The 13,215-nt window shown below is 37.7% G+C and overlaps 1 protein-coding gene across 1 annotated transcript in view; it reads left to right on the top strand.

The window, feature by feature from the left end:
* ANO10 (anoctamin 10) overlaps positions 1–13,215 on the top strand; it is a gene marked incomplete at its 5' end in the record, with an annotated part of 125,021 nt that overhangs the window by 74,424 nt on the left and 37,382 nt on the right. Inside the window, one exon of the mRNA XM_082499667.1 lies at positions 4,441–4,557. Coding sequence (XP_082355793.1) covers positions 4,441–4,557 — 117 coding nt within the window. The remainder of the gene's footprint in view (positions 1–4,440; positions 4,558–13,215) is intronic.

The following is a 13,215-nucleotide window of genomic DNA, read 5'->3' on the forward strand; positions in this document are numbered from 1 at the left end:
TTTTTTTTTTTTTTTCAGTTGAGTAGATTTTGACAGGAATTGCTGCAGCAAGACCGCTATAGAAATCAAATTAGCTGTTCAAAATTCCAGGAATTTAACCCTAATTTGCATTTTCTGTTTTAGAAGAGACGAGGTTGGGGACCTACTGCTGCAAAACACAGCTGCTGCTTCTACTCTTGTCGGTGGCTTTGCAGAACAAAATAGTTCTTCTGGCTCTCTAAGCACCTGGCATGAGACCACAAAGAGTCTGATGGCACTGCATTTATCGAGGGGGAGAGACTCATTGCGGTTTCTCTCTGTGCCCGCTTGGCAGATTGCAAAATAGGATGGGACTTTGCTGTTGGCATCAGAGAGCTTACAGCTTGTGTGAATGTTATCCTGGGTTTTGCTCGCAGTGAAATAGTCCTCTTGTAATCATGAAGGGCATGTTCTTGGAAACAACACCGCTTTTTGATGGTTGCAGTTAGAAATAATGGTTGGGTTTGTAACCTGATTTTAAAAAAAAAAAAAACAACCAAAAACACACCCCAAAATTAAAAAAAAAAAAAACAAACAACAAACACCAACTCTATGAAGAAATTTTAGTGTTGGATAAATACATTTGCACTAGTTGTGCAGCAAATTTGGATAAACTTTCATATTTTCTTTTTATATTATATTCATACTAGTGTTAATGTAGCTATACTGTGAAAAAGAATTTTGCTGTCTATTCTGGTAATTTATACTTACTCTTAAGACATTTCTTTATTGAAAGCAGATGTCCCCTTTTGTGGATCTGACTTGCAGGAATTATACTAAAACAAGATTAATAAATCAGTATGGAATATGAATGATATAATGAACACAACTACTCATCTTCCTACTTTTACCTTCAATTTCTCTTGAATAACTACTTACATTTCCTTAGTCAAATGGCAATTCCAAAATGTGATATAAGCTGTTAATAAAATTAGATACATTTTCTTTTAAAGAGGTTTCATGAATCATATGACCCACATTCATCATTGCTGCCAGTTCCCTTCACAATTTTATTAATATTATTCCTAATTTGCAAATAGGAACAACTGGAGAAGTTATCCAAGGGAATCTGTTGCTCTGGTGTCTTTTTTTCACGTTCACTGGGACTTATGAGGTGGAATCGAACTGAATTTGCAGTCTCTAAAGTCCACTGTGATGCCTAGGAAAGAGGATGACAGTAGGGCAACCAAAAGTAGTGACTTTCCCCATCTGTACTCCAACTTTCAAGCTCTCTCTGGCTTGAAGGCTTTCTGAATCGGATATTCTGCCTTCGTGTTTAAGGCTGTATCCTTGTATTTACAGGCTATGAGTTCTGCTAGCATGAAAACTGACTTCTTTTCTGACAAACAGGTAGTTTGTGTCAAAAGCATTTTTCAATATGGGTGGGTAACAGGTAGCCTATTGCCAAAAAACCCATCTCTGGAATACTGCTGAACTGCTGGGCTCTGGTTAGTTGATACAACACTAAAACTCTTCACATGGTGAAGTAGTTAAAATGCGTTGCCCTTCTAAATCTATTTTTAAAAATACAGTGGTTTCCAGGATTTTATTGTTTTTATTCCTGGTTTCCCTAGATTTCTCTTCTGTTCCTTCCTTGCCCTTTCAGAAATGGGAAAAACTTAGTCTCTGTCCTTCCCAGTATTATTTACATTTCCCTGAAGTGATTGTGATTTATTTTCTTAAAAAATTGTTTGGATTTGGAGCTACTTTGAAGTCTCTGTGTAAAGTTACTAGCTTGGTTTATGTTTTCAAGGCTCTTCAAGAGGCAGTGGTTGAACAATTACAGTTCCAAAATTCTATTTTCGCTCTTTACTATGATCAAAAAATACAATTTTTTTTCTTCTGTTCAGCAAAGTGAGATGAAGCCCAGTCCAAAGGACTTTGGGCAGCTAGAAGCTACGTTTTGTGATGCTGAGTCTTTTTTTCAACTGAAATGTCCATTGTAACTTTTCAAATAAATATCCCTGTCCAAATCCCTCAGTTTCCACTAGTTCTGTCAGTCATTTGTCTTAAGTGTAAGATTTTACTCAAATCCTGTTATCTAGAGTTACTCCGAATTTAATCTCCTTATTTTCCTGTTTCCAAATCAAAATTGTATGCGTAGATTAGTTATTCTCCTTCAACCTGTGATTCCTTATAACTCTATTCTGCATAGGAGTATTGTTTGTCTTATTTTTTTATTATTGTCTTCAACATTTTACCTTTTTCCATTTAAGAGATTCCTCCAATGCTACTTCTGAGAAATCTTTTATTGTTACGTATTTCTAGCGTAAACCAACATTGTTTGCTATAATTTTTTTTGCAAGAAAAGTTCCGTAGCAGCAGACACTGTGAGTGGGAAAACAAAATTTGTATGAGTGGGAGAATGTTTTACTGTTGACACAGGGTTCTTTTTGTTTTAATAATGTGGTATTACCCATTGCATTACACAGCGGACATGCTAATTGCTTCATTAACCTCTTAATCTTTGTTCAGGTTTTCATTGATGATGTATTAGTGTTACATTAATTTTCAGCCTTACTTTCACCTCTTCAAATAAAGTATTATTCCTTGCACTAACAGTTTGTTTCCTAGACCTACCAACTATTTCTCTATAATGCATTTTAAAAAATAATTTCATGTGTGGCTCTTTGTTATTGTTCTCTTACTTGATACTATTATCTGATTTCTTACTTTTCTTCGTTATTGATTGGAATTGCCTTATTTAGAGTTTCACTACCACTCCTGTGCAGTCTGTAGTAGTTTTGCTAGCTTCTTGCTCACATAATTCTGGAATCTCAGAGATTTTTGGTCTGTATTTCAGAAAGGAGCATTGATCTGTTCCATTTTATAAAAAATCAGAAAAAATGGATAAGTAGCTTGGACGTGCAATCTAAATTTCATCATGTCTATGAGTATCTTCATGTCAATAGAACCTTAAAGTTAAGCACTTATATTTAAGTGCTCAGCTAGGAGCAAGTTCCTGTGTCAAACATACAGCATGCTGTTAGGTCAGTCCTTGATAAAATAAGATTTAATGATTCAAGTTTAGATGATATATATATTTTTGACAAAAGTGAAGAAACCAAACCACTGACTTGACAGTTTGACAGGTGTTTTTGGTGAGATGAGGGCAATGGTGCACATATAAGTGAAATTTAAAGACTGGTCAATGACTAGGTTCAACAGAACTTCGTGCTTGTTTTCTCTTAAGTAAGATTATAATCTTTTGTGATAAATTATTATTTACATTTCCTGGAAAGTTTCGGTTCATGGGTGTGCCACTTCTTTAAAGATCATATTTTATTTTGTTTTGTTCTCTTCTAATGCTTTCTCAGGACTACTTTTAGGTTTTAATAACTCCTCTAATGCAGAAATTCTGGGTTTGTTAATATTTTTTACCATCTGCTTGTTTCATTTGTATCATGACATGCGCACGTGTGTGCGTGCACATATGTATGTTGTTATAATTGCATCTAATTCTATATAATTATATTTGTGTGTGTGTATGTCCTGGCTTCAGTTGGGATAGAGTTAATTTTCTTCTTAGTAGCTGCTGTGTTTCAGATTTAGTATGAGAATAATGTTGATAACACATACTGTTTTAGTTGTTGCTAAGTAATGCTTATATTAAGTCAAGGAGTTTTTTTCAGCTTCCCATAGAAGCTGAGAGGGAGCACAGACAGGACAGGCTGGCCAAAGGAATATTCCATACCATAGACATGATGCTCAGTATATAAATGGGGGTTTTCTGGGGGGCAGGGATCCAGGATCACTGTTAGGGACCAGCTGGGCAACTGATCAGCAGGTGGTGAGAACAATTTGTGTCACATCACTTTATTTTTTTATATTCTTTAACCATTACCATCATTATTTTTTTCTGTTTCATTACTGTTCTGTTAAACTGTCTCTATCTAAATCCACGAGTTTGGAGGTGTGCGTGTCCCTGCGCCTCTTTTTTTCCCCTCTTCTCCCTGCTTGGGACTGGGGGGAGTGAGTGAATGAAAGGCTGCATGTCCTAGTTGCCGGCTGGGGTTAAACCACAACAGTGTACGTGTATGTAAAAAATTCACCATGAAACCATATGTTCTGGGTGTCATAATTTAATTTCTATGCACCAATAATATGTTTTAAAAGCTATTATTTTATCTGGAATCACAAATACAAAATTGAATTTGAAATTTATAGTACACAGTGGAAATAGGATTATTATGAAAATTAGCCGAACTATATCTGTTTCTATTCAAATTATGAATGACTGTAAATAGAAAAAATACAGAGTAGCTGAGGCTCAATGTGGTTATAGTATGCTATCCATGTTGTACATGTCACAAGAAATAATTGTTTATACCTCTATTACTAAAACTTGGAAATAGTTTTATGCTGTTCTCTCCGTGCTTTAAACTGTAGAGAATAATATTTTTCTTTTTACGTTTTTTCCAGCACTTGCTTCTAGCAATAAAGTTTATCATGGCCTTTGTAATTCCGGATAAACCAAGAGACATCCAGATAAAACTAGCCAAATTGGAGTTTGAATCTCTAGAGGCTCTCAAACAACAGGTAAGAGCAACTGACATGTATAACGGTGAAAAGATTCGGTGGCCTGAAGGAAAGATAAACTGGGGAGATTCTGCTTTTGGTTTAGGTGGATAAATATGTAAATCTGGAGATTTTGAAATTCCTGCTTACATTATATTAAGATTAGCTAGCTAAAGCTGTTCCACCACTGCCTCGCAGGTTGCAGTGGCGGAGCTGGGGTGGCCGATTGGAGCGTGGAACAGTCACAGGTAGTAGTACAGTGTACATCAGAGAGTATTAAATAAATAGAAAACAACGCTGGTTTACTTCTACACATAGGGTTGTAAACTGTAGCGTTTCAGATACTGCTTCATTTTCTGTTAATCCATCATTGCTTAAGAAGTGGAGCAGAGAGCTGGAAGTTTTAACTGATTTATCTGTCCTTTCAACCCACCAATGTATGTGAGTCAACACCAGGAAAATGGTCTTCCTTTTCAAGCAGCTTAAAATTTCTGGTATGGCTAGTAATGTAGCAACTTGTAATGTCTGTTGTCCTTGTATGTGCAAACAGACTTTGTTTACATTGTCACTTTTAAAGGACGTAGGACTCTATGGAACCTGGTTTCATCCCCTGGAGATACTTGTTGTTGCAACACTAGTATTTCTTTTATTGCTGAAATACCATCACAAATATACAGTTAACTTAGCTCTAGTATAAACATAAATTGTGAACAGACTGAACTTTAAAAAAAATGTCTGAGAATGAAGTATGTATGAGGAAAAGGTAATGTTGCCTTATTTTCCTGTCCATACAATATTCTAATTTTATTGTGTATATAAGGTATATTTTACAATATACTTAACAGTCATTCCAAAGCAACTGAGGAAAATAAGGAACTAGATTTTTCTACTGAGAATTTCTGTTTTAACAAATGATTCCATAGAGAGAGTGGTGGAGAGCAAAAGAGGTGAAGAATTGGATTAGCTTCAGTAGGGTTCAAGGATTTTGCAGAGCTGGTTTTGCAATGGCAGCATACTTCAGGAGTTTCTGACTGTACTATGCTAGATAGGGTTTCTAAGCTAGCTTACATATCGGGAAAAAAAAAAACAAACAAACAAATAGCATGGAGCTGCAGAGACTGGTTCACCTATTTATTGTTAGTTCAGATAATTTTACGCTGCAGTGCATAGTTTTACATGAACATATTCTTTGTGGGCTCCACATGCAGACATGCAACCTCCTCTATACTGTGTTTTTTGTTTAGAATGGGAGGTTACTTTTTAAAACATCTACCATAGCTGCATGTGACAAAATGATCTCTTAATTTGGAGAAACTGAGCCTGTAAACAATACACTGCATTTTCTAGTGAAAAACCCAGTTTTTTTGTGATACTAGAACATTGCTATTGAGGTCAGCACTGTCTTTCGTAATCAGCCATAACAAACAAAATCCAAGTTACTATTGAATCTAATGCCTGACAGTTTTGTTTTGCCTATCTCTAGTAAGTCAATGTGAAATTACCAGGAGCTGGTCGTGGATCTCGCGTACTTTTTAGATAATATTAAAAGGAACAGGACTACATTTCTATTTTAGTTGTTCATTCTCTGTTTTCATTTTGTAGACAGGCAAAACTAGGTCATCCACTGGAACCTTAAGCTCAAGTGAATATAGTCACCTTTGGTTATAATGTGCCAACTGGAATATATACAGAGTCTCTTTCAATATGAGTTTGCATGTCAGCAGTTAGGACTTCATCTCCTATCCTTGCATATGTGCATATGTGCTTTCCCTACAATAATATACACCTGATTCCCTGTTCTTCGGGGTTGTTTCATTAATTCAGTAGTGAGAAGTTAGTCTGAATTTCAGTGAGAACCAGAAGCCAGGCAGTTCTCACCTAATACTTTCAGGCTTCCTACAGGATGCAGGAAGAACATTGGCTGGTTTTCAGGTGCCTGAGTAGGTACTTTAAACACAAGTGTCTATCATCACCTTTTTAGATTTCTTCTGATTGATACTGTGTTGCGGAGATTTGAGCTTTTTTCTGGTGCCTTAATTTTTTGAGTGAAAAATATCTGTGTTTAAAAGTAATATATTGGCAGTGCAAAAAGATACTGAAGCATTTATTTTAGAAGCAGGTTTTCAAGTTCTTCCTCTTGTTACTGAGAGTCATCATGGTAATTTATGCTGTATATCTTACTTTCAAGCAAAAAACAGCAATAAAACCCTGCAAAACAACTGTTTAAAAAAACAGACATAAAAGTCGGGGCAAATGTTTTGTGGGATCGCATGTTACAGAGAAACTGGTTTATATGCTTCTGTGCAAGTATGCATCACATTCCTCTCTTGATGCTATCCAGACATGCATGCCGTTGTGTTTTAGCATGTGAGCTTTTAGAGTACTGCTGCCTTTGGATGTATTTGTTAGAAGGGTATTAACACTATCAGACTGTACATCTCTAAGATGCCAAAATAGATTATTAGGCTTCGTATATAGTACACGGAGAGAAAAATCTTCTAATACAGCTACTTTGAACAGCTGTATTGATTATGTGCAGGATCCTTAACTTTGGACAGTGTGAGCACCTTTACATTTTCATTAGTGCTAAGCTAATTGCTTTTTAACCCAGTGCAGTGGGACAGTAACTATTCTGCATTCAAATCCATTTGAAGACTGAGTTAGTGTCTATTTGAAAGGGATTTTATGGAATAGTGTCTCAGCTTTCTAACAGAGATGAATGATCATCATTAGAGCTTGTTAAAACCTCTTATACAGTGAAAATTGCCATAATTTAAAAAAAAAAAAAAATCATTTCATATTGGAATGATAGTCTTGTTTTGAAGTTCTCGAACTTTAAGAAAGGTTTTTAGGAAGTTCTGAAATGTTTATTTTAAACATTTCTTTACATAGTTTGTGTTGAGTGTTAAAAGGGAGTGGACTGTTGAATGAGTTGTAATAATTTGATCTATTTTCCAAAATACATTGTTATGATACACTCAAAGTTATCATAACAAAGTTTGACATAACTCAAGACAAAATACTTTAACCTTTCTGAATCCAAATTGGGGAATGTACTACATCTGTAGACTTTCCTTCAAATTTCCCTGATGTCCTTCAGTGTAAAGCATGGTATAGGAGGCTGCTTAGACTCTATTTTTGGAGAGAGTGAGGCAGAGAATAAACTTAATGTGAACTCTTTAATAGGGGACTAAAGAGAATATGGATAAAGATCTTTGGAAGAGGAGCAGGAGCAATTGCATTCACAGTCCATAAGGTGTTGTTGGTTGCTTTGCAGCCGGAAGGAAGCCTGGATGCTGGGCAACTAGAAGTGGGTACTGTCTGTGCTGGGGTGATGGACCCTTTTCTGGTGAACATCATGATCGTTCTTAGGAAAGTAGCTGGCTAGTAAAGTGGAGGGAGGTGCCCGAGACCCTCCCTTGCTTCTTTACGGTACTCTGTTGCATCCGTTTCTTGCAAGTGCACAAGCATGCCATGCTCTTCTGTCTAGCTCCTATTTTAAGGAAGAGAGACCAAGTATAGCTGTGCCTGCAAGCAGCAAGGGAACAGTCAGTTAATTCTTCAGTGGTTCAGGAATTACCATAGGCATAGGTGAGGACCAATGCTGTAAAACTAGTGTGAGGACTATCTAGCATTTTCAGGGCAGTGACAGCAAAAGCTATACTGATAAGCGTTTTAGCTTCTCGACAGATCAAAGCTTAATGAGTAGGCAAAAGGCCCTCATGGATGGAGATGGGTCAGCAGTCTGTCCTTATAAAAGGTCCAGAAACACAAGACAACCACAGATAAAACAGCATAACTTGCATTTTGTGGACTAGATTACAGTCGCGTTTTCAGGTATTATGAGCTCTTCCCAGTATTGCTTTCTAATTGAGGTAAACATCAGATTAATACCTTCTTTCTGCACTGAAACAGACCCAGGCAAAGCAAATGAGAGACAAATTGGGGAAAGTAGTTATTCATGCAGTTATTTTCTGAACATGAAATACAGAGAGTAGCAACTCCAGTGTAGTGTCTAATGAGTAGCCATTTTTCAAGGAAAATTACTGTTTTAAATGGTGAGGAATGGCGTTTATTTTCACAAAGCGCAACTACTTAGCATCAATGTTAGCTCTGGAAACAAAAGCTTATTGATGTAAAAATGCTTGTGGCTTTTGTGGTAGTTTTGCATTAAAAATCTGAATTATATAAATTGGATAAAGATGTTTTTCCTGTAGCATCTCCTTCACTATCTCAGCAGAATAAACATAGCCCTCATAGCAACAATAGAGAAATACATTTTAGTGCAAGAATTTGCTTTTTCAGAAGAACTACGGGGCAGAAAAAAAACATCATTAAGCTGGAGCAGAAATGCAGATGTGGAGTTTTTTTTATTCTCTGCATCCCTTCCCAGTTGCCTACTCAGCCCTTACCTTCAACAGGATCTAATCTATAAACATCCCATCATCCCTGTGTTTTAGCTTCCTTTTGTAATGTTCTAACCATTGGTGGCTGGTATCTTTTAACAGGAATGGCTTTTCCTTCTGATAAGCGAAGCTTTTCAGTTCTTTCTCTGAAGAAGCTTGTCCATCTGTTGGATATCTGGCGTCCATCTGTAAATGCCCCACCAGAAAGAGACTCCAGATAGATAACACACTCATGAGCAAAGGGCCTGGTCAGCTGATTGACGGTTGTCATCCTTCCTCAACAGCCAGTAGTGAAAAGGGTCAAGCTCATTGAACACCAGCCATGAAAATATGCCTCCTTTATCCTCGCTGCTGTATTTCTTTTCAGAGTGATATAAAGCAGTTTAGTCATTCAGCCCGGGCCAAGTGGAAAAGGACCTTTTCCTGTTTCATACAATATCTCCTATGATGGTTGTACCATCTACATACAGCTGCTCAGTGGCACTGGTATAGTCTGAAGATCCATAAACAATGGCTTTAGAGTGAGATCTAAATGTTTTTAAGTTGGTAGTGCTCCTTCTTAGTGATTTCCAGCAGAATAACAAATTTTCCAAAGCAACAGTAGGTTCAACATTCGCTAAGATTTTTCCAGCAATGTCATCCATTTCCTGAAAATGAGTCTGATGTGTCTCAGTTCCCTCTCCAGGAAATGGAGAATGCTGTGAATGATCTCTGCATCATTTTTATTGACCAGTAGCTTCTTCAAAACATGATAGTGTGGTAATTACCTTCTCTTTGAAAGGGATGGTGAGACAGTGACAGAAAGAGGTAGGTGTCTGTTTGCCTAGATGCAGTCATATGGAAAGTTTCAACTCTTTCTCCCTGCTTCTGCAGGTATGCTGGCATGTAAAAGTTGTTGGTTCTCTCCAACAAAAACTTCCTGCTTCAAGTAATTTCAGTGCTTTAACATTGCAATTCACTGCATTGCAGCAGCTCTAATAATCGTAAAGCTTTCTGGTTGCTGTCTGCAATGGCTGGACCTTGCCATTTCCCCTAGGACTAGTACCCACTAACACTAATGATGTCCTTCCAGAAGGAATACATTAAGTTGGAGCGTGCTGGCCCGTCTGACTCCAGTCCTGGTAGAGTGCTTAGCCTCTCTGAGAACAGCTTTCTGTAGCTTAGAGCAAAACAAAGAGATACTGCCAACCTAAGGGTCTTCTGCACTGGACAACATTTATGCTTGCTCCTTGCACCTCTTCAAGCTGTTGTTCTTGCAGAGATGTTCTATTTACTAATATGTCATGTGTCTCAGAATATGACCATGGGTGTGATAGGCCAATATAGCTGCTTGAACTGGCAGTGAGCCTCAGAAATGTCCCTTCTTTTTTGGTGGGGAAAGGAAGAGAACAGGATTTTTTTTTTTTTTTTTTTTAAACGATTTAACATTGGGAGAGCGTTAGTCATTCATGCTTAATGTCCTGCTTATTTATCTTGTAAAATGGGAACTAAAGACAGTTTTTTGTGAGGCTGAAACAAACTCAATGGATTCCTGCCTCATTCAGTGCTGCAATTACCAGAATTAGAGGGCTCAGAAAAGGACTACCTGTAGCTTCAGGACTACCCTCAAAACACCGCTGATAATAAAAGCAGAAGCTCATTCCGTGCTCGCTGGCAATGCTGAGCAAACGCAAGGTTGAAGTCAGACAGGAGGAAAGGCAAGCAGCTCAAATGAAAAGATTTCATTCGAATCAAAGATTTGCAAAACATCTTGTAGGAAAGACTAGTGAAACTTGACTTCGAACATTGGATTTAGATTAAAACAGAATGAGATGAAATAAAACACTTGCTTTATGTTTTGACCAGAAGAAAATCCTTAAAAATAGTATTGTTTCAACTCTTTTTTTTTTTTCCCCCAAAAAATGTGGTGTTGCACTTTTTTAGGCTCCACTTCCACTGGTTTGTGTAATCAGACATAATCTACAGGTGATGTTAAAATAGAACCATTACTAATCATTGGGTTTTGCTGTAGGATTTTTTTTTTAATAGTCCAAACTGGTTAATTCGACTTTGCAAGTGCAGTTTTTCTCTAGTGACTAGTCAGAATGCTTTCAGACATGTCAATATAACATCTGCGTGTGTTTGTTAGCAGCAGGGATATAATGCAACTAAGATTTGTTATATTTTCATAACACAGTTTTTTAAGCACAGAAAGACTTGCACCCAGTCATAGGAGAACAGATTGTGTTCAAACATAGTTTTGCCAGTGTATTTTAAACATTAATTCCTTTAATGCTGGACCTTTCTTGAGAGTAGGTTTCTGAAAATTACTTTCAATATAAAAGTGTTAGAAAAACCAAAATAAATGATGATCCTTTCAGAAAAAAAAAAAGTAAAATCAAAAGCCCGTTAACTTGGGAAGAAGGTTTTGTGTCCCCATTTGTGACTTTTCAAATGAATGTGAGATGACACCTGTCCCGATCCAGTATCGGGAAGGTTTTGTCATAGTCCCAAGGATGAGATTAAGACCCTGAAGTTGGTCAAATGTCATACACCTTTTACTTAATTCTCTTAACAAACCGCAAAGGAATGCTAAAAAGGGAGGTGAAGGGGAGGCAAAGGGGAAAGGAAACAGGTTAAGGAAGGAAACAAAGAAAGAGGGGAAAAGTTCGCTACTGCCACCCCGAGTCCAGTGGTTTTCTGCTGATTCTGTCCAAAGTCTTCAATCGTTACACGTTTCGCATAGTCCGGGGTCCAGGGAGGCGTGTGGCAGAGAGACGAGGAGAAGGGAAGAACAAAAGGGGCCGTCAAAGGACACGTGCTCCTTATATGGGGCTCATGCTCATGTGCAGATCGACCAGAAGCGCTGTTCCCCTACAAGCCTCTTCCTGCTCTTTTCGCGCCCTTGGTCCCTGCGCACGACGTTTTCCACTTCCAAAACAGTGAAGAAGATGGTCCTCCTGGAAGATGGCGGCACGGCAGCAATGTTGAGACAAAATCGCATCTGGTATTGGTTCTCTACAACACCAAGTCTGCCTGGTTTGCAGATAAGTTAAACTTTTAAATATGGGACTCTTGAGAGCTAACAGTATAAATATAAACTGTTAAATAGATATGAGTATAATGTGATGGTAGATGATACTTTTGCCTGCTCTTAATGGGAACAGAAACAAACAGTACACCAACTTCCTGGCAGGTGTAATTTTCTTTTCCAACAATCCATTCATTCTCTGTGACTATTGCCAAGGGTAAAATTGTCCATCAGGTTATGTTTCCGTAACAGCCGAGTCTCTCTGGAAAGATAACCCATTTTACCTTTCTCAAATCCTGACCTGGAACCTGGTGGTGGAATGAACATCAATCAGTTCAGTCCTGTCTTTTTGCCTGACATCCCAGGTCATTGACAAGACATGATCTCAACAAGGAAACCCAGAGTAAGGGGATAGGATAAAAACTAGGTGAAAATTGTTCCTACTCTAAGAATACTGCAGCTACATCAGGCTTTCATAGTTTCAGAACCCAGAGGGGATCCCAATTATATGTGAACTGGTTTGAATACAAGGGAAGAGGCTATTCCACTTCCCATACAAATGAGAGTAAAGTGCGCAGTGAGATTTGATTTCAAGAACACTGGTAACCAGCTTTCAACAGGACATTCATGTGTCTGTAGTTACAGACTTCTAAATAATGGTTGCACCTGTTACTGAGAAGGTGAAGGACTAGAGTGAGAGGAAAAAATGAAATCTATTCTCTCGTTAAAATTGCTTCAAAAGAAAAGAATCCCAAAAGATTGCCCTTACCGTGATTTGATAATGAAATTATCTTTATAGAATTGAATAGAATGGGGTGATAAAAAAAGTATTTGTTGCAAGCAGCTGTGGACTCCTACGCGCCGATCACATTTTAAATATCTGTTTCCCTATGCCACCTCAAAAGATCCCAGTGAGAACAATAAACCTTTAAAGGAGATGCTTGTTTAATTGAAATAATTAAACTTGACGCTGGAAAGCTTTCTCTATGATCAGGAAGACAGCAAATAGGATGTCTCTCAACTTTTCAGAGATGATGATTTCAGTCAAATTTTAGATGTTTAAATATTACCTGGTTACCCCCCCTGCCCCTCCCACCTCCCCCAAGAAAATCTCTGTCATCCTGTCTACAGGGAGAACTCTTTCTGAGACTAACTGGAAATCAAAAAGCAGGAACCCACAGAATTCCTGAAAAAGAGACAAATATTTAAAAGTGCGTTCACTAGTGTGTTGCTAGTGGTGACACTTGCACCATGACTGAGTCT

Source organism: Vanellus vanellus, assembly GCF_965231255.1.
Source record: "Vanellus vanellus genome assembly, chromosome: 2".
Lineage (NCBI taxonomy): Eukaryota > Metazoa > Chordata > Aves > Charadriiformes > Charadriidae > Vanellus > Vanellus vanellus.